The sequence below is a fragment of the Ailuropoda melanoleuca genome, chromosome 12, assembly GCF_002007445.2.
Source record: "Ailuropoda melanoleuca isolate Jingjing chromosome 12, ASM200744v2, whole genome shotgun sequence".
Classification (NCBI taxonomy): Eukaryota; Metazoa; Chordata; class Mammalia; order Carnivora; family Ursidae; genus Ailuropoda; species Ailuropoda melanoleuca.
Window position 1 is genome coordinate 63948999 of NC_048229.1, and position 22269 is coordinate 63971267.

The 22269-nt window shown below is 37.8% G+C and overlaps 1 protein-coding gene across 3 annotated transcripts in view; it reads left to right on the plus strand.

The window, feature by feature from the left end:
- The window catches only part of NFATC3 (nuclear factor of activated T cells 3), a 103531-nt gene that overhangs the window by 34712 nt on the left and 46550 nt on the right, over nucleotides 1-22269 (plus strand). For all 3 annotated transcript variants that reach the window (XM_034638491.1, XM_034638490.1, XM_034638492.1), the window contains exons 4-6: nucleotides 11082-11281; nucleotides 18856-19028; nucleotides 22128-22268. In XM_034638491.1, the coding sequence (XP_034494382.1) occupies nucleotides 11082-11281; nucleotides 18856-19028; nucleotides 22128-22268 (514 nt within the window). The remainder of the gene's footprint in view (nucleotides 1-11081; nucleotides 11282-18855; nucleotides 19029-22127; nucleotide 22269) is intronic.

The following is a 22269-nucleotide window of genomic DNA, read 5'->3' on the forward strand; positions in this document are numbered from 1 at the left end:
CCTAGTTCCATGAAGTTCACAGTTTGGTGAAGCTTGCAAATGAGATAATAACAGTGACGTAGGATAAGGGTTTAATGGAGGAAATTCACATCTCCAAAAGAGCAAATAGGTGAAGGGGTTGAAATGGGCATTGCTTATTTGAAGAAAGTTTGTAGCTCATTACTAAACATTAGCCAGAGAAAAGGTAGATACTAAGAAAGGAAGAGTATTAAGTAGGGGGAAGAGTTTAGAACTGCACTATCCAGGGGCGCCTGGGTGGCTAAGTTGTTAAGCGTCTGCCTTCGGCTTAGGGCGTGATCCCGGAGTCCTGGGATCGAGCCCCGCATTGGGTTCTCTGATCCTCTAGCAGCCTACTTCTTCCTCTCCCACTGGCTGTCCCTCTGTCAAATAAATAAATAAAAATCTTAAAAAAAAAAAAAAACTGCACTATCCAATTTAGTAGCCACTGGTCACATTTAAATTTAAATTAACCAAAATTAGAAATTGAGTTCTTTACTTGCATAAACAGCATTTCAAGACTTGGTAGGTGTGTGGCTAATGACTATTTTTTTTTTTTTTTTTTTTTTTTTTTAGGGAGGGAGGGAAGTGATGAGAGAGAGAAGAGACAGAGGGAGAGGAGGAGAGGGGGAGAGAGAATCTTAAGCAGGCTCCACGCTCAGTGCAGAGCCTGATGCAGGGCCTGATCTCACAACCCTGAGATCATGACCTAAGCCAAAATTAAAAGTCAGATGGTTAACTGACTGAGCCACCCAGAAGCCCCTACATTGTCTTTTTAACAAATGATGTTGGAGCAGTTGGACATCCATAGGACATCCATTTATTTTCCATTCAGAAAATAAATTTGAACCTAAACCTCACATTTTACACAAGAATTGATTACACATAAATCATGGATTTTTTTTTAAAAAATGCGGATGTAGAAGATTTTTATTATTGCCAAAAGTTCTGTTGGGCAGTTAGTTAGTTCTGTTGGTTTGATAGCCAGCAGGGAACAGGAATAGGTTGAAGATTGCAAATATAAAGGGGTAGCACAACAGAGTTCCTTTGTGGTGTTGGAAGAGTTCTTATTCTGACTGTGATGTTGGTTACTTGAATCTGCACTTGCGATAAAATTGCATGAAGCTACACAAACATTTTATTATATGGTGATAAATTTATTAAGGCACAGATATTTTGTATTTTTAAAATTTATTTAAGAGTGCACACGTGAGTTGGGGGAAGGGGCAGAGGAAGAGGGAAAATCAGACTCCCCTCTGAGCAGGGAGCCTGGTGCAGACCAGTCCCAGGACCTGGAGATTGTGACCTGAGCCAAAAATAGACACTTAACCAACTGAGCCACCCAGCCACCCCAAGGCATAGGTATTTTGAATCTTAAATGAAAAGTTACTGAAATTTTAAAAATGGGGATTTTGGGGGCACTTGAGTGACTTAGTCGGTTGGCATCCAATCTTGGTTTTGGCTTGGGTCACGATCTCACGTTCATGGGATCAAGCCCTGCATTGGGCTCCACACACTGCACAGTCTGCTTGAGGTTCTCACTCTCCTTCTTTTGCCCCTCCCTCCTTGCTTGCTATCTCTTTCTCTCTCTGAAGTAAATAAATAAATCTTAAAAAATAAAAATGGGATTGTAGAATTTTTTTCATATTTAGACTTTGTATTTCATCATACACCAAGATCCTCTCCCAGGTGATGATTTTTTTTATATGAGGTTATGTGCACATTTTCAGTTTGAAGCAGTTTATATTATGGAAATTTAATTTTGTATTTTTAGTATCTCTATGATGTGTTCTCATGTTTGTGATATATTCAGATTCACTCCCCCCAAGTAATTTAGCAGAACTGATAATAGAATTGCTCTTATTGAAGCTGCTCTAGTTTGTCCTATAGTGACCTTCAGGCTTTAACACTCCAGCTTTAGTTAAATTAAGCAGGCACAGACCTTTGCTATGGAAACGATACAGAAACATAACAAACAACTTGGCTTACTTTCTTCTCCAAAGCAGAGGGTGGCCTGAAGAGAGGTATACTGATCCTAGATGAAAGTTTTTAGAGAGTAATGTTAGTGGCAATAATTTGTTTATGGCCTATAACATAATATTCATCTGAAAATGAAATGGAAAGACAGTTTATTTTACGTTCCTTTAAAATCCTTTAGATGCATAGGAGAAATCCTATTTTTCATATGCTATATAGTACATATGCTTGGAGCAGATGCTGGCTGAAGTATGTGTTATGAAATATATTCCCTTTGAAATCTTATATGCATGATTACCTTCCCCCATCACTGGTTTATTTTACTATCGAAGTATAAAGGACAGGTGGCTTACGTCTTTGCCAAGCTGGAATTACTGTGAGTCATCTAATATTTCTAGGATACTTTGGCATATAGTACTTACTGGTACGTTATGTGATATTTGGGTAGCTTAATAGATAGCAATAAAATTTTTATTTGTATTTTCTATTTTAGACGTAACTACTTCATTTAGAACAACCTGCTTTAGTAACTATTACTGTTATTTAAATAATTCTGTTGACTAACCTCATGAGTTATTTTGCTCCACCAAATTGTACTCTCTTATTCCAAAATTCACTCATCAGCAATGATCGAATGTCTGTAACATGCTAGGTACTATACTATGCTCTGGAGATAACAGGATGGATGCTGTCCCCATCATGGTACTTAGAGTTGTTGGTATTTCTTCCTCTACTAGGTGAATAATTGGTTCCATAGAATAATTTGTTCAGTTTGGATTAAACATGAAAGAGCAACAGATATAGCAGAAAGGAATAACTGATCACTTATTAGCCATGGGTTTCCAGTTTCTTTAGTTATTGATTTACTTAGGTTTTTTTTAAAATTGTGATCGTGTTGGCATTTTATTTTTTTATCGAATATTTTCAATTTAAGCTATATAAAATTTATTAACTTATTCTATGAAAATATATAAAAAGAGATCACAACTGAAAATATTGAGGGGTGCCTGGCTGGCTCGGTCAGTGTAGTGTGCAGTAACTTTTTTTGTTTTGTTTTAAGATTTATTTACTTGAGAGAGAGAGCGCGTGCACGTGTGCAAGGGGGAGTGGCAGACCGAGAGGGAGAGAGAATCTCAAGCAGAAGCCCCACTGAACCCAGAGCCTGACACAGGGGTCAATCCCAAAACCCTGAGATCATGACCTGAGCCAAATCAAGAGTCCGACACTTAACCGACTGAGCCACACAGGTGCCTCAGAGTGTGCAACTCTTGATGTTGGGATTGTAGGTTCGAGCCCCACGTTGGGTGTAGAGATTACTTAAAAATAAAATCTTAAAAAAAGAGAGAATATTGATAGATTTCTTGACTATATAAATATTTACAGAAAACTGCAACTTCCATTTAAATATAGTAAATTGAACCATGGGTTTTACTTTAATTAGAACTTAGACAGCTGCAACTTAAGCCTGTTAGATAGAGACAAAGAATCAATAAGGAACACAAATCATTTTACACCAAAGAACCCTGGAAAAGCTCAGGAATTTGAGGCAGTGAGTGTCCCTGAAAGTGGGATGCGAGGTAGAGCTGAAAGCAAAAGGATTGGTTGAAAGTCTACAAAAGAAGTAGTTAGACTTCCCACGTTTTTCTCTTATATGGCATAGCCAAGTGATAACTGCAATAACCTGTGAGAATATTGCAGATTTACTCTTCAAAGGGAATGAAATAGAGATTCTAGGTTCTAGAATTACTGAAGGCAGAGCTTGATGATCTGTACAGAAAATGGAGTGGAGAGGGAGGGGAGGCATAATGAAAGTCTGCATACTGAATAGGGAGACTGCTGACCCCTTTTCTTAAATCTCAAAGTACTTATAACAAGTTGATGTTCCCTAGACAGGAAATCGGAAGTTTTGCTTTTAGACAGACTGGTCAAGAGAAAAATACCTATGTGCATCTTGACTTGCAAGTATTCTAGACTAATGATCATACCCAACCCCACTTTTTTAAAAAAACAAATGTTTTGTAATATTGCTTTATTAACCTGAAATGGAAGTGCAAAGATTATATAATCAACTTGCATGTACAAATTTAAGAATATCAAAATAATGCTATAATATTAGGAAATAAATTCAGAAAACTAAATTATAACAAAATAGTTGTATTTCAAAATGAAAAGGCTTGGTATTGACTGTAGAAGACAATGAAGTAGTTAGATATTTTTACCTGCAGTTTCACTGCAATTGTTGTAAGTACAAAGGCAGATATGTTGATCAGCAACCTAAATTCCATTAGTGAGTGACATCACTGGCAAAATGACATGATTTTCTGAAATAATGAACTCCTGCTAAAGTTTTTTTCAATTTACATGGTAGTCATATTTGTTAAACATTCACGTGTTAAAACTGCAATTTTGGGGTGCCTGGGTGGCACAGTCGGTTAAGCGTCTGCCTTCGGCTCAGGTCATGGCCAAGCCCCGCATTAGACTCCTTGCTCAGCAGAGAGCCTGCTTCTCCTCTCACTCTGCTGCTCCCCCTGCTTGTGCTCTCTTTCTCTCTGACAAAGAAATATGTAAAATCTTTTTTTTTAAATGCTGTTTTTTGGTATTTATATATACTAAGAAGTTGAGTTCTAAGTTCATAAACTTTTCTATATACATAAATATATGTAGGACATTCTGAAGTTCTATGCAACATAGACTAGTTCTGTACTTGAAAGAACTGATTATCCCATGCTTTGATAGGAATTTCAGTCTCTGGCCCCTTGTCATAAAATGCCTGTAGTATACATCACTCATCTTGTTGCCATGCTCATTCATTTATGTATTGACTGTGGCTTTTTTTGTGCCATGATGGCAGAGCAGTTATGATAGAGAACACAGGTGGTACTCATCACTTCACACTTTGCTCAGGATGTTGCAGATCACAACGTTGCAGTTAAAACTCAGTAGTGTTTCAAGTCCTCAGAGTGTTGCTGTACTGGAACTTCTACAGCGCATACTTAACATGTCAAAACAAGAAAAGAAAAATAGATTTCAAATGTCATCCTTTTAAGGCACAGTAGACTGTATTATTTTGTTATCAAAATAGATAGCAAAGGATTGTGTTTATTGTTCAGTAATGTTATGGTTGGGCCAAAAGAATGTACATCTTATATAGCCTCACATTTCCATCATCTATCTGTGTCACTGTTACTTTGAATACACCATGACTAACAGTGAAAACACTACCTCCTCTCTCTCCAAACCTGTTCTAAATCCGTGACTTCTTCACTTTATTTGCTAGTGATACCACCATTCTATTGGATTCTGAATCTCAGAACATTTTTTTAAAGATTTTATTTATTTATTAGAGAGAGAGTGAGTGTGCATGAGCCGGTGAAGGGGCAGAGGGAGAGGGCAAGGGAGAAGCAGACTCCCTGCTGAGCAGGGAACCTGACATGGGGCTCAATCCCAGGACCCTGAGATCATGACCTGAGCCAAAGGCAGATGCTTCACCGACTGAGCCACCCAGGCGCCCCTGAATTTCAGATCTTCTAACTTGTTTTTTCCTTTCTCTTTATTATTCTATATATAGCCAGTTAAAAAAAATCTCTTTAGGGAAAGATTTATTGCATTCATCCCTCTTTGTTTCTGTGTTCTATTTATGTTCTTACTTTCATTCTAATTTAAATTTTCAGTACACATGATGTTAGTACTTAGTGCTTTAGCCTCTTAGCTGATTTCCATGATTCTCTTTTCCCTCCTTCATGAAGCCTTCATTGATTTTATCATATGCTTCCCAATATCCTTTTTATGATAAATAAATTTCTGCCTTTTAAAGTCTTCACTAATTTCTTAAAGTTTAATACATGCCACTTTGTTCTTTATTTTATTGTCACCCATATAGTATTGGCTGAAGCAGTGATATTCAATATGGGTATTTCCATAATGGATCCTCAGTTAAAACAGGAAGGGGTAGGGGTGAACAAGACAAAGTTTCTGCCTTTTTGGAACTTATACAATACTGAGGAAAACAGATAATAAATGTATAACACACTTTTTAAAAAATATTTATTTGCAAGAGAGAGAGAGTGCACACGCCCTGGGTGGGGGGGAACGGAGGGAGAGGGAAGGAGAGAATCTCAAGCAGACTCCTGCTGAGCTGGGAGCCTGACCTGGGGCTTGATCTCAAAACCCTGAGATCATGACCTGAGCAGAAGTCATGAGTCACATACTTAACCAACTGAGCCATCCAGGTGCTCCTATGACATACTTTTCATAGTGATCCATACTATGAAAAATAATAAAACAGGGTAAAGGGACAATAATATGATATTTTAGGTAGGGTGGTCTTCTCTGAGGAGCTGACCTTTGAGTACGGAACTGAAGGAGTGCGGTAGTATGAAGATCAGAGGGAAGAATATTCCAGAGTGATAAAGTATTAAGTGTGAAAGCCTTAAGGTTAGGAATAAGCTTGGGTGGTTCAAGCAATAAGGCCAGGATGATTAGAGCAGACAGTGGAAGGGAAAACAGTAAGAGAAGGTAAGGCAACAAGTTAGCCAGGGCTCAAATCACATAGGCCTTATAAATCACCACAGGGCATTTGGATTTAGTTGAGTGTTGGAAGGAAGCCATTAGAGAGTTCTGAGCAGGGGGTGAAATTATCTAGGTAAAGTTTGTTCTGGCTCCTGGACAGCAAATAACCTGTAAGAGAGCAAAAGCAAGAACAGGGAGAATAGTTATAAGGCTGTTGCAATGGTCCAGGCTTTAATTGCTTCTCTATAAATGTTACAGTCCTGAAAACCATCCTAGGTAAATTATATTACCCAATAATAGGCAGAAATCTTCATGTCCTTTCCTGGGTAGAGAATAATCAATTATGATGTTGCTTTGTTACAAACTCCACTGTAGATCCAGGAATGGGCAAGCAGGGGGAGTAAAGTGTTCACCTGAAAGAACTCATAGTAGACTAGAACTCCGTCTACATATCTGAACTCTGACTGCATTACATATCTAGACATGGATGTAGACTAATAGCTAATATTTGTTTATCACTACCCATGACAGCACTGTACTAGGCACTTTATATTCAATATCATGTATCAGGATAATTTATAAACCATAGTACAGAAACAGAATTTTTCTTAAAGGGTGTTATAAAATCTCTGGCTTGGAAGCTACATGGTCTGGAACATTGTCCAGCCATCCAACCCAGTACTGCTATAGTGAAAACATCACTGACACTGTGACTCATGACCATAACTTGTTCTGACAGTGCTAGGGACTGAGTGCCGGAAACCACTACAGCCTTGAAGAGCTGGACACCTCCTCCACTATGTATACTGCAAAATAGACTTTATGCAACCTGCATTATCATGTCTCTCCCTTGCTGGTTTAGGAACAAATCTTTCTCCCAGTTGGTGGCTAAAAGTAGGAGTGGAGATTACTGAGAGACATTTCTCTGAAACTTGTAAGACCACCAAGTATGAGGAAACCACTATCTCAAAGCAGAGGAATCAGACTAAAGCTGCAACAAGGCCCAGACATAGCTTAAGAATTTGTTACCTGACAAAAGAAATAGCATGCTCTTGCTGGAGGCAAATACTTATCTACTTGAGTTTCTAGAAGTCTCTTAAATACAAAATGTTCAGTATATGTTCAGCAGTACACACACATGAGAGAAAGTGTGACCCACAATAAAAAGAAAAACAATCAATAGAAGCAGGGCCAGAGATGGCCTAGATCTATCTCTTCGTCTGTGTTGGAGTTCTCAGAAAGAATCTTTAATAATAACCATGATAAAATGCTGAACCATCTAGTAGAAAAAGTAAGCGACATACGTGAAGAGATAGAGGGATTTCAGTAGAGACATGAAAATTTTTTTTAATTGAAAGGATAAGACAAAGATACAGTATTTATATTTATATTTCTAATATAAGCACAAAAACTCTCAACTAAAAACTAACAAACCATAACCAACAGCTCAGTAAAAGGGTCATACAGCATCACCAAGTAGGATTTATCCCAAAAATGCAAAAGGTGGCCCAACATAGGAAAATCAGTTGATATAATACACCACATTTAAAGAAGGGATAAAAACCTACACTATTGTTTCAGTTGACACAGAAAAGGCATTTGACAAGATTTAATAGCCTTTCATTTAAACACACACATACACACACACACACACACACACACACACACACACACACGGAAAGGGGGAATATTCCTTACCATGAAAGGTCATTTATGAAAAACCTACAGCTAACATCATATACTTAATTAATGGTATAAGACTGAAAGCTTTCTCCTTAAGATTAGGAACAAGGACGCTCACTTTCACCACTGCTATTCAGCGTTTGAATTGGAAAGGAAGAGGTAACATTGTCTCTATTCATAGATGACATGTTCTGGTACATAGAAAATCTCAAATCATCCACAAGAAAGCTACAGAGCTAATAAACAAATACGACACTTCAGGGTGGAATATCAGTATACATTCAACATTTGTGTTTCTGTGTACCAGTGATGAGCAACCTGAAGAGGAAATTTAAAGAGCAATTCCATTTACAGTAGCATCTAAAGGAATTAAATACTTAGGAGTAAACTGGACCAAGGAGGTTCAGTATGTATGCTGAAAACCATAAAATGTTGCTGAAAAAAAATATAGATGGAAACATTAAATAAAAATAAAATTTAAGTATATGTAAAATAAAGATAGATATCCATATTTGTAGATAGGAAGACTTAACCTTATTAAGCCATCAGTACTCCCCAAAGCAATCTATAGATTCAGTGCTATGCCTACCAAGATTCCAACAGCCATTTTTCTGAATGGAAAAACATATTTTCAGATTCATATGGAATTGCAAGAGGCCTCAAATAGGCAAAACAGTCCTGAAAACGGACTTGGAGGACTTACTCTTCCTGACTTGTAACTTACTACAAAGCTACAGTATTTAAAACACTATGGTACTGGCATAAAAACAGACCAATGAAATAGAATAGAAAGCCCAAAAATAAGCCCTTACATATATGGTCAATTCATTTTCTATAGGGTGCCAAGACTATTCAGTGGGGGAAGGGACAATGTTATTAACAAATGGTGCTGGGAAAACTGTATATCTACATGCAAAATAATGTAGTTGGACCCTTACCTTACATCATGTACAAAAATAAAATAGATCAAGGACCTAAATGTGAGACCTAAAGCTATAAAAGTCTTAGAGGAAAACATCGGGGAAAGTCTTAGCATAGGATTTGGAAGTGGTTTCTCAAGTATGGCACCAAAAATACAGGCAACAAAAGACAAAATAGATAAATTGGGCTCCATCAAAATTAAAAACTTTTGTGCATCAAAGGAGACTGCTAAGAAAGTGAAAAAACCTGCAGAATGAGAGAGAATATTTGCAAATCATATATCTGCAAGGGATTAATTCAGATTATATAAAGAACTCCCAACTCAAAAACATCAAAACAGATATACATCCAAATGTACTCTCAAAGAATGCTGAATTTTTGTTTAAGCAGTCACTGAACTTGGTTGGAGTCAACCTGCAAAACCTTTCCCTCTGTGGTTGGCAGCAGTTCATAATCTCATTTCAGTTATGTTAGCCTTACAGTCCTTGGGATCTGACCTGTTCATAGGTCGTTACCAGGTCAACCAAAGGATTGGGCAAAGTTTATGTGTATAATTTGGAGCTCCCCTTCTCTGGTTATCTCCTTTCTGGGATTTCCCTCTTACTCCAGAGGCTGTGGTTGTCCCATACTCTGTCCTTAGTTCTTCAGGCACTTCAGACTGTAGATTTTCTTTTTTTTAAGATTTTATTAATTTTATTTGAGAGAGAAGGAGAACACAAGCAGGGGGCAGGTGGGGAGGGAGAGGGAGAGGCAGGTTCCCCACTGAGCAGGGAATCCAACATGGGGCTCTATCCCAGGACCCTGAGATCTTGACCTGAGGCAAAGACAGACGCTTAACCAACTGAGCCACTCAGGCACCCCAGGCTGTAGATTTTCTCTAGGAGTTTCAGCCATTTTGTAAGGCATGGAGTGTGGCCTTCTCTCAGGTTAAAAGCCTTAAAAACAGGAAACACGGGGCGCCTGGGTGGCACAGCGGTTAAGCGTCTGCCTTCGGCTCAGGGCGTGATCCCGGCGTTACGGGATCGAGCCCCCACATCAGGCTCCTCTGCTATGAGCCTGCTTCTTCCTCTCCCACTCCCCCTGCTTGTGTTCCCTCTCTCGCTGGCTGTCTCTATCTCTGTCAAATAAATAAATAAAATCTTTAAAAAAAAAAAAAAACAGGAAACACACTTTTTGTTACTCTCTTCTTATCACATGTCAGTTTGCTTCCAGTATATGCTTACTTTGGTTACCCTCCATGCTTTCAAGTCATTCTTTATGTTTGTTCCAGTTTTTAATTGTTCTCTGCATGATGATGGGTCAGATGGGTGCTACTCAACCATTAGATTGGACAGGGGAGTCTCCCTAAGTGTCAAATGTATCTTCCTTAGGCTGTGTTTCTTTTATTTTACTCCTTTTTTGTGGTCGCTGTTTTTACCTCCAGCACCTCCTGGTCCTCCCCTGTATAATCATCTTAACTTTAGCAATAGTGAAGGATACCAGAGAAAGTCAGGTAGCCCTGCCTGTTAAGTCAGTTGAAATTTTGAGTTGGTAACACATATGATAGGCTTTTTGAGATTCTTTCTACTAATACAAACTGTCTCTGATTTTTAACAGCCTATTAGAGGCGCTTCCTGTACACCAAAGTCTTTTAAGTCTGGTCTGGGTGGTTATTGTTGCTTGGAGTACAGAATTAGCTTCCTTTTGGTTCTTCACAGTATTCCATAAGAAGGCTTTGCAAAATTTTTATTGTTCTAGATATTTATACAGAAAAAAACCCCTCATCCCTTTGTAACATATTCCGACATTTTATAACTCACAAACTTCTGAAATTTGGTAGCTACTTATTACTTTTTCTTATTGTTCACTTATTACTTTTTCTTACTGTTATCTTTTTGAAATAACATTTTGTGTATCGGTAATACATGTTACAAATATAACAGACTTACTATTGTAAGCTTATTGTAAATACATGGATAATGAATTGTATTTTTGTGTTTGTTCTTCCTAATTAGCTCCTGGGCTATAGTGAAAAGCCGATAAATCTACAGATGTTTATTGGAACAGCAGATGATCGATATTTACGGCCTCATGCATTTTACCAGGTGCATCGAATCACTGGGAAGACTGTTGCTACTGCAAGTCAAGAGATAATAATTGCCAGCACAAAGGTTCTGGAAATTCCCCTTCTTCCTGAAAACAATATGTCAGCCAGGTATCTTGAAACATACCTCAAAATGGACAGTTCTTTTTTTTTTTTTTTTTCCCCAAAACAACTTTCAGAAAAAAACATAGTTCTTTTAATAGTGCAGAAATGAAGTATTCATTGTTCTAAATTAACTGAATAACATTATGTAAATAATCGTAGTATATTTGCTAAGGTTGGTAGCACATTTCCAGAAAAGAAATTCAATTCACCAAAAGCTTATGAACCATGTAGTACCAGCCAAGCATTATGTTAAATGATAGAGGGGCGCCTGGGTGGCACAGCGGTTAAGCGTCTGCCTTTGGCTCAGGGCGTGATCCCGGCGTTATGGGATCGAGCCCCACATCAGGCTCCTCTGCTATGAGCCTGCTTCTTCCTCTCCCACTCCCCCTGCTTGTGTTCCCTCTCTCGCTGTCTGTCTCTATCTCTGTCGAATAAATAAATAAAATCTTTAAAAAAAAAAAAAAAGATAGAGAAAAAGTATTTGGACTTTTTTCAAGTTGCTCACAGTCTAATAGGATAGACAATAATAACTGCAGTACAGTTATTATAATTGTTAAATGTGCTTAAAGAAAACTTTGACTCTATCTCCAGGTGTCCTATTTGACTCATTTCCAAACAAAATGTGGCAGCTACCTTCTGAATGAGAATGCTTTAGAGTTTTGTTCAAGTTAGGATTATATGCAGTTTATTGTGTGTTAGATTGTATGTTAGAAAATGCAGTGGGTTAAACATTAGACATTTAGTTTGTTATTCCATAAGAGAAACACACAGCCATTTTAGGACTAGCACAATGGCTCTATAAGTCATTGGTGCCCCAAACTCTTTTTTTTTTTCTTCCCTGCTATTTTAACATGTGACTTCTATCCCCAAGATACAAAATAGCTGCTGGAGCTCTAGCCTTCACAAGTGTAGTCCCAGAATGAATAAGGAGGAAGGGTAAATGAAAACTTCCATCTGAGTTAGCTTCTATGTTATGTTATGTTTTATATATATATATATATATATATATACATATTTTTTTTTTTAAAGTAAGCTCTGTGCCCTATGTGGGGCTTGAAATCACAACCCTGAGATCAAGAGTCACATGCTGTACCATCTGAGCCAACCAGGCACCCCCTGAATTAGCTTCTTTAAAGAGCTTGTTACAGAAACCTACTCAACACATCTCATTGTTCATCCTTGTATATAAGGAACATCTNATGTTTTATATATATATATATACATTTTTTTTTTTTAAAGTAAGCTCTGTGCCCTATGTGGGGCTTGAAATCACAACCCTGAGATCAAGAGTCACATGCTGTACCATCTGAGCCAACCAGGCACCCCCTGAATTAGCTTCTTTAAAGAGCTTGTTACAGAAACCTACTCAACACATCTCATTGTTCATCCTTGTATATAAGGAACATCTGGGATTTTTTTGTTTTTTTTATTTTTTTATTTTTACCTGAGTACATTGCTACCTCTAACAATATAGGGACCTAATACTGAGAAAAAAGGGGGGAAAGGAAATTTAGTAAGCAAGTTTTTATTTGTCACAGCTAGGTATTTGAAACTCACAGTGAGGTTTGTTACATAGATTGTTTCAAATTACAGTATAGACCTTTTTAAAAATGGCAATAACATCTGTCTGAGGCTGTTGCAAGAACAGATATATAAAAAGAGATTTTGGTCTCTCTCTTCTTCCTTTAAATTTATACTTAAATAACTTTTTGGGTAAGCTGAATATACCCCTGAAGGCATACCAATTTGTGAGATAATTCTATTATTATAAAATAAGAATTGCTGGGTGCCTGGATGGCTCAGTCAGTTAAGTGTCTGCTTTCATCTCAGGTCGTGATCCCAGGGTCCTGGGATCAAGTCTCACATTGGGCTCCCTGCTCCTCGGGGAGCCTGCTTCTCGCTCCGTCTCTACCTCCCTCTCTCTCTCTCTGTCTCTCATGAATAAAGAAAATCTTTTTAAAAAACCCAAAACTGAATTGTCTTAAGAAATAACTTATCTTGGGGCACCTGGGTGGCTCATTTGGTGAAGCATCCAATTCTTGATTTTCCAGTACATTGGGCTTAGTAAGGAGTCTGCTTGTCCCTTTCCCTCCCCCTTTGCCCCTCCCTGCATGCACTTTCTCTCTCTCTCTAAAATAAATAAATAAAATCTTTATTTTGAAAAAAAAAAAAGGAAGAAAAAAAGAAAGAACTTGTTACTTACTTTTTTTTCTTGTTACCTACTTATTCCTAGAAAAGACAAGTTAATATAAATTGAAATAAAACCTTATTTTTACCTACTTTGTTCACATGGACGGTACTCAAGAATCCAACCCAATTCTCTGCCTCCAGGCATCCTATTTGACCCATTTTCAAATAAGGTGAGGTGGCCAACCACTGAATGAGAATGCTGCATGTAGGCTTCTTCCCTTTTACTCTAGTATCTTTCTTTTTCATTTGACCTCAAAAGCATATGAATATACAGTTGCAGTAGCTGCAGAGGTGAATTTTTTTTTTAAGATTTTATTTATTTATTTGACAGAGAGACAGCCAGCGAGAGAGGGAACACAAGCAGGGGCAGTGGGAGAGGGAGAAGTAGTAGGCTCCCAGCGGAGGAGCCTGATGTGGGGCTCGATCCCAGAACGCCGGGATCACGCCCTGAGCTGAAGGCAGACGCTTAATGACTGCGCTACCCAGGCACCCCTGCAGAGGTGAATTTAAAACTCAGTTTTGAATCATCTTTTTCTAAGAACTCATATAAAATTGATCCCTAGAATATAGTTTGCAGGCCATGTTTCCATTCATTCTTCTGGATATTCAAAGCACTAGACTTGAATCAAGTGTAATAGAAAGTCGCCAGAAGCTTCTTACACTTCTTAACTCTGTCTGAAGGATAGGATAAGAAATAGCCATATAAATAACTTCGTAATCTGAAAAACTACTATTAAAGATATTATCTCTTAGGTTGGTCATTATTACACATATACATACACACAGAATCTTTTCAAGTTAAAGGGAAAAAGCTGGTATTTCCTGATAAGATGGTAGATTTTGCTTTGCCAGACAGGGAGAGACGTATAATAACTTTTATCACATTTATTTTTTGCCTTGGCTTCCGGAAGTTCACAGTCAAGTTCAGTTATAGTAATTATAGTAATTTGTATAATCCTAGATTTGGAATATATTTATTTCCTGTTCCTTCTATTTAAAATTTTTTTCTATTTTTCCTTGACCTAATTTGTATTTATGTTGTAAAATGCCTCATCCTTTCTAAAAATAATGTATAAATCAGTAAACAAAAAAGAGTACACAAGTTTCTAAAATTTTCAGGAAATTGGGAAAGCTTCACATATCAAATAATGTGAGAAAATCAGCTAAACATATCTGCCTTATCCTTTTCCCATCTACTAGTATATGGAACAGGCTATAGTCATGATTCATGTCCCTTCCCCAAGATGATATGGCATATACTGCCTGCCTGGATCAGACCAGAAAGGACAAAGCTGCAGAAATACCATTGTTACTAGTTATATGCAACTAGTGCCCTCATCCCACTCTGCCAGATATACACCTGAAGTTTCTCTCACCATTCTATCCACCCTGGTGTTAGACTGGGGACAGGAATTCGGTAAGAAGGCTTGTGGCAACATTGTGTGTGTCCAAGAAAGGATCGAACAAGTGTCCAAGAAAGGATTGAACAAGAAGCAACTAGAAGAGGCACCTGGGTGGCTCAGTTGGTAAAGATTCCGACTCTTCATTTCGGCACAGGTCATGATCCCAGGGTTGTAAAATTGAGCCCAGAGTCAGGCTCCACACTCAATGGGGCGTCTGCTTGAGATTCTCTCTCTCTCTCCCTCTTCACCACCCCCCTTGCGCTCGCTCTCTCTCTCTCTCTCTCTCTCTCTCTCTCTCTCTCTCTCTCTCTCTCTCTCGCAAATAAATAAATAAATCTTAAAAAAAAAAAAAAAGGCAACTAAGAAGTTACCCAAACCTAAGGAAACTCTTCCATTATCTCAGATAATAGAGCAGCTGATGAATGAACCTATTTTACATAACAACTAATTACAAGGATAAGCTGCAGTTATTGAATGTAGTATAGTGTCAGATAATGGTAGATAAAAAATTTGTGGATGATAGATAAGACCATTGTTCAAAATAACTTATGCGTAAATGAGTTGTAGGTATGTGTTGAATGACTCTGTTCTCTAAAAGCAATAAGGTGGGGAAGGCTTTGTAGATATCCCACTTGTTTTGCTTCCTGTCCCACGGGCATGGTCATTTCAATCCTAATTTATCTTGAATGCATAAGACCCTTTATTTAAGACCATTATACTAACCTATTGCTATAAGCCACCCTACAAGATACTTTAAATAAAGGATGCCAGTATTTATTGCCTTATCCTACTCATAACTCCTCCCTGTTTTTAAAACTAGATGAATATGGATGTGGTGGTGTTATACTCTGATCTAAAATATAGCCATACTTGGGGGTACCGTGGTAACTCAGTGGGTTAAACCTCTGACTCTTGATTTCTGCCCAGGTCATGATCTCAGGGTGGTGAGATCAAACCCTGTGTTGGGCTTCACCCTAGGGGGGAGTCTGCTTCTCTCCTGCCCCTCCCCCTGCTCATGCTTCTCTCTCTCTCTCTCTCTCTCTCAAATAAATAAATAAATCTTCCAAGAAAAAGGAGGGGGGCTGTGTGACTCAGCCAGTTAAGCATCTGCCTTCAGCCCAGGTTATTATGATCCCAGGGTCCTGGGATGGAGTCCTGCATTGGGGTTCCTGCTCAGCGGGGAGTCTGCCTCTCCCTCTGCCCCGCTTGTGCTCTCCATGCTCTCTTTCTCAGATACATAAATAAAACCTTTAAAAAAAATAATTAAAAATAAATTTTTTTAAAAAAAGATAAAAAATAAGGGGCACCTGGGTTGCTCAGTCAAACGTCTCCCTTCCGAATGGGTCGTGGTCTCAGGGTCCTGGGATCGCTCCCCCCGCATTGGTCTCTCTGCTCAACAGGAGCTTGCTTCTCCCTCTCCCTGCTGTTCCCCCTGCTTGTACTCTCTGTTTGTCAAATCGGTAAATCTTTAAAAATAGGGGCGCCTGGGTGGCACAGCGGTTAAGCGTCTGCCTTCGGCTCAGGGCGTGATCCCGGCGTTATGGGATCGAGCCGCACATCAGGCTCCTCCACTATGAGCCTGCTTCTTCCTCTCCCACCCCCCCTGCTTGTGTTCCCTCTCTCGCTGGCTGTCTCTATCTCTGTCGAATAAATAAATAAAATCTTTAAAAATAAATAAATTAAATAAATAAAAATTAAAAAAGCTTTAAAAAATAAAATAAAAATAAAATACAGTCATTCTTGTAAACAGAATTAATAATTATTTTTATTCCTCTGTGTAGTTTTCTTGTTGGTCTGGTCTTTTCTTGAATTTTGTAGCCAGAGGTATTTTGTGGGGTTTTTTTAAAGATTTTATTTATTTATTTATTTGACCGAGAGCAAGTGCAAGCAGGGGGAGGTGCAGAGGGAGAAGCAGGCTCCGCACTGAGCAGAGAGCCTGACCTGGGGCTCCATCCCAGGACCCCTGGGATCATGACCTGAGCCGAAGGCAGACACTTAATCGACTAAGCCACCCAGGCGCCCCATGTAGCCAGAATTTTAAGATTATCATTTCTGATACTCAAATGTTCTCTTAGAAACTTAGCTCTCTGCTAAAATACCTTCCCTCAGGTCATCTAAGTGTCTCAGGTCAGTAGAGCACATGACTCTTGATTTCAGGGTTGTGAGTTTGAGCCCCATGACGGGTAGAGTTTAAAAAGATAAAATAGGGGCGCCTGGGTGGCTCAGTCGTTAAGCATCTGCCTTCGGCTCAGGTCATGATCCCAGCATTCTGGGATCAAGCCCCTGGTCGGGCTCCCTGCTCAGTGGGAAGCCTGCTTCTCCCTCTCCCACTCCCCTTGCTTGTGTTCCCTCTCTCTCTGTCAAATAAATAAATAAAAACTTCTTTTAAAAAATAAATATAAAAAATAAAATAATACATATATATAAAATACCTTCCCTCAAAACTCAATAAAATGGATAATCTCTGGTAATTCTCTCACCTTAAAGACTCATTGGCGCATTAAGATGAATAATCACTGCCTGATACAATTTGATCAATACTGCTTTGAGCTGAAGTGCAGGTGTTCAATATTAGATAAATAAAATTTGTTATCCATAAATGGCAAATATTTATTTTCTAGTGTTTTTTGGAAATTTCTTCTCTGTTTTTCTGAACATGAGAATATTCATCCTCTGGGGATTCTTTCTTTTGCTTTACTGGTTCTTATCTTGATAACCTACTTCTTTAACACATGTTGTCCTCACAGCAACTGCTGCAGCCTCTGGGTAGTGAGCAGTAGAGTTGGGACTGTTGGTAGATAAACAGAAGGACGGATGACAAAGAATACCACAAGAGAGAGTAAACTTTAACTAGAATGTTGATTATATTAAGTTATCCGTTTGCTTTCTTTTTTCAGTATGTGAATACAAACATATGTTGTAGGTACTGTTGTTTCCTACCCTGATTGTGTGTCAAGCAGCCATACAAGTAATAAATTTTGAAGATAATGAAATGTTAAACCTTAAATGACAAAACTTTAATCTTGTATGTGCATACTTTAGAAATGAAAGAATCTTAGTCCGATGGATTTTTTTTTTTTTAGTAATTAACATCACTAGAAAAGTCTAAATATGCTATTAATGACTGATTTGTAGTCCTACAAGTGAATCTTTTCTGGCCTGGTTACTTATATAGAATTAAACAGTCTTTTTGCTTTGCATTTCACTTATCTAATTCTGTGAAACAAACCACTCTAAAATTTAGTGGCTCAAAGTTGTAACCGTTCATTATTCTCATGATTCTTAGGGTTGGCTGGACTCAGCTGGTCCCTTCATGTGGTGTCAGCTGGGATCACTCAGGCACCTGAATTCAGCTGGCAGCTCAGCGGGGTTTCGAACATCCAGGATGGCTGGGGTGGCTGGAGTAGTTGAATTGTCTTGGCCTTTCTCTCCAGCTTGCCAGTTGGGCTTCATGGTGGCTCAGGGCTCTGAGAAAACAAAAGTGGAAGTCACGAGGCTTAAGTTCTGGGCTCATAATTTACACTGTATCAGTTGGTTACATTCTGTTTGTCAAAACAAATCATAAGGCCGGCTTTCAAAGGAGAGGGTACCTAGGTACTCCACCTTTTAATGGAAGAAGTGGCATGCAGGTACAAGAAGGGAGGAATTATTAACAGCTGTCTTTTCAGACAGTCTACCATGCTTTACCATTATATGTTTGTCATTGAAAACATTTTTGATCTCAAAATTGAAATAGGAGTCATAACATTTTTTTTTAAGTGGGCTCCACGTCCAACGGAGGACTTGAACTCACAACCCTGAGTTCAAGACCTGAGCTGAGATCAAGAGTCAGACCCTTAACCAACTGAGCCACTCAGGCACTCCGTACATTGTTCTTTTTTGACCTGATTTTAGGTAGTGATAGTTCTTCCCTGCCAAGTTGAGCTAAGTTGTTGAAGACCACTAAATATCAGTAAGCAAATGAAATTTGTATATTTTTCTCCCTAGTATTGACTGTGCAGGTATTTTGAAACTCCGCAATTCAGATATAGAACTTCGAAAAGGAGAAACCGATATTGGCAGAAAGAATACTAGAGTACGACTCGTGTTCCGTGTGCACATCCCACAGCCCAATGGGAAAGTCCTTTCTCTGCAGACAGCTTCCATACCTGTTGAGTGCTGTAAGTGAACTTGTGGTGATGTTTTCAGATTCTGTTTATGATAAGCCATTTTCTTTTTTGCTTATAATGTAATATTTGGATCAGAAGTATAAACTGAGGCACAGAGATTAGGTAGCTACTGTGATTTTCTTGTATGGAAATAAGCTACATGTTTAGGTGGGAAGAGTACTGATCTTGGAGTTAGAAAATGGGTTCTCATGATAATTTGACCATAGGTAGCTGTGGGACTAAAACAAATTCTCTTGACCACAGTTTTCTTATCTATAAATAAGGAAGATGGGTTTGATGACATCTGAGAACAAATTGAAGCTATGGTTCTGTTACTAAGTATCTCTTGGTCACCTTTTAATTAAACTGTGAGCCTTCTTGTTGGAAGATGCCTGTCTCTGCAAGCTGACGCCTCAGCTAAATAAAGACTTTTTAGGAGTTTATTTTTTGGTTGGTTTGTTTGTTTTACCATTAATCTGTTTACATCAGATTGAGAAAGTGAATGCTTTCCCCCCCACCCCCGATTTACAAAGGCAAGAAATGAAAACAGGCCCTAGAACTTGGTACCTACTTGAGCCCTGGAGAACTGTGAACCTCTGACAGGTTAGCTGGTAACACTGAAATTTTGAGACTGCTGTTCAGATGTTTAGGGCATAGACTTAGAAGTGTTCTAATTCCATGTCTTAATTTTGTGTAGGGGGAAACTGAGGCACAAGTATCTGAAGTACTCATTCAAGCTTATTTGCTTGCTGGTGAGAGCTGTGCCTAGAACACAGGTTTTCTTAGTGCTTTTTCAGTTATACCATTTTATTTCTGTCAAACACATGCATTCCTAATTTGGGATCAAACCTACTGTATTATCTTTCTGTGCTCCTTTTTGCTGTTTGTTGAATTGGACTATTACTTCATTATTTCCCAGTTAACTTTGGGAATCACAGAGCAAATCCACGGTAATGGAATTCACTGTAGAAGTAGTTTTGTATTAAATTTTAGTAGACAATACAGGTACATGCTACAAAATTTAAAAAGAATATGGAGTGAAAAACAAATTTCCAGGTCAACTATTTCCTCTTCTTAGAAGCAGCTATCATCGCCATTGTTTTTATTATCATGCCAGACTATTCTGTGCCAATATAAGCAAATATGTCTATTTTTTAGCAAAGTTAATATAAATAATATAAGTTCATAGAGTAATTTGAGTTTTTGAGATGAAGTTATTCTAAAATGATTTTCTGTTTTTTTCTTTTTATTTAATTAATATGCGATTATTGTTAAGAATATAGAAATCTGGACTGGTGCAAAGAGTAGTATGAAAATCTTTTGTAATACTACTACCCTGAGGTAGTCACTATTAACCTTTTTTTGGATTTTCTTCTCTTTTTTTTTTCTTTTTTTGTCATATATATATATATATATGAATATGTTGAGCTTACCTGCTTATTATAACTTTGCCATTAGTTGAACACTTTTTTGCTGTTACTTTTAATGTACCTGTGATGGCTGGTTTCCGCCATAAATATCTAAAACTTGAAATACTCTACCTCTTAGGCCAGCCAGTGCTTGTTTTCACTCCCCTTCTCTCTGAGCCATTTGAAACAGAAGTATTTTCTGAGATTGAGGTTAGTGCTCAATACTTTCCAAGTGGTAGTTGATCCTAAATCCCAGACCCATCTCCTATAAAAAGGGTCTGTTTTAACATTCTCTTTGAATGGTACAGTGATCCCAATTCGCATACATTTTGTGGCTTGGTATTAAATAGGCGTTCAAGTTTAAATTTCTTTAAAATATTGTTCTAGCCAAACAAAACACAGTTGACCCTCAAAGCCGCTAATTTTCCCCCCACTAAGTAGAACTAAAAGTAGACCAGCTTTCCAGCTGTGAAGAAGAGCACATAATCCATACTTTTTTTGTTTGTTTTAATCCAGAGAGAAACCTAATTAGGCCTTTGGCAATAAGAAACCCTTAGAGAACCTAAGCAATCAAAAGAAGGTGTAATCTGTAGCTTAAAGCTCAGGCAGTTAAAAAACAGGGAAAAGAAACTCAGAAATAAGATCTNTACTTAGGAGAGGCAATAGTGAATTGGGAATGTGTGCTTCATAAAGGCGTTCAAGTTTAAATTTCTTTAAAATATTGTTCTAGCCAAACAAAACACAGTTGACCCTCAAAGCCGCTAATTTTCCCCCCACTAAGTAGAACTAAAAGTAGACCAGCTTTCCAGCTGTGAAGAAGAGCACATAATCCATACTTTTTTTGTTTGTTTTAATCCAGAGAGAAACCTAATTAGGCCTTTGGCAATAAGAAACCCTTAGAGAACCTAAGCAATCAAAAGAAGGTGTAATCTGTAGCTTAAAGCTCAGGCAGTTAAAAAACAGGGAAAAGAAACTCAGAAATAAGATCTCACAAAATATAACAACTTGAAATCAGTCAAAATCAGAGAAACGTGACCAAGGTCACTGTTTATAAAAGTAGATCATTTAAAGACTGACCTTAAGGCATTAAGAAAAATTATGTTCACATACCCTAGGAAGGAAGAGTGTAGTACACTGTAGAAACTTTACTTCCATTTTTAAAAATTCAGTTATGTACTTCATGTGTGCTTCAGTTATTTAGAAAATTGCCCAGAACGGAATCCTGTTGTCTCAGTGATGATCTAGATACTTTCTAGAGGAAAGAGCTAATTTGTGTTTGTCCTTTAGAAACTTGTCTTCTTTTAATTGTATACAATATAATTACATATGTTTGGATTAATTTGCTTTTTATAGTTACATTAGATTTATCAGTTTAACAGTTGTAGGGAAGAAATATATTGAAGACATAAGCTAAAAGGAGAAAAGTGGATGAAATTAATGTTTTGGAGTCAATATGAATTTGCAGGCATTGATTCATTTTTCTCTATTCGTTTCTTTATAGTTATATGAAAATTATGTAGAAATCACACAAATCTAATAAATCTGTTTTGTTTTCTTACTAATAGTGGATATTACTACCATTGTCTCAAACTTTAAAAGCCCAGAGATTGCTTCTCTTTTATTGTATAGCTTGAATTTATCATTTATGTATGGAGTATTATAAACTAATATTTTGTTTCTTCTGAACTCTTAAAAAAAACAGCTCAGCGGTCTGCTCAAGAACTTCCTCATATTGAGAAGTACAGTATCAACAGTTGTTCTGTAAATGGAGGTCATGAAATGATTGTGACTGGATCTAATTTCCTTCCAGAATCCAAAATCATTTTTCTTGAAAAAGGACAAGG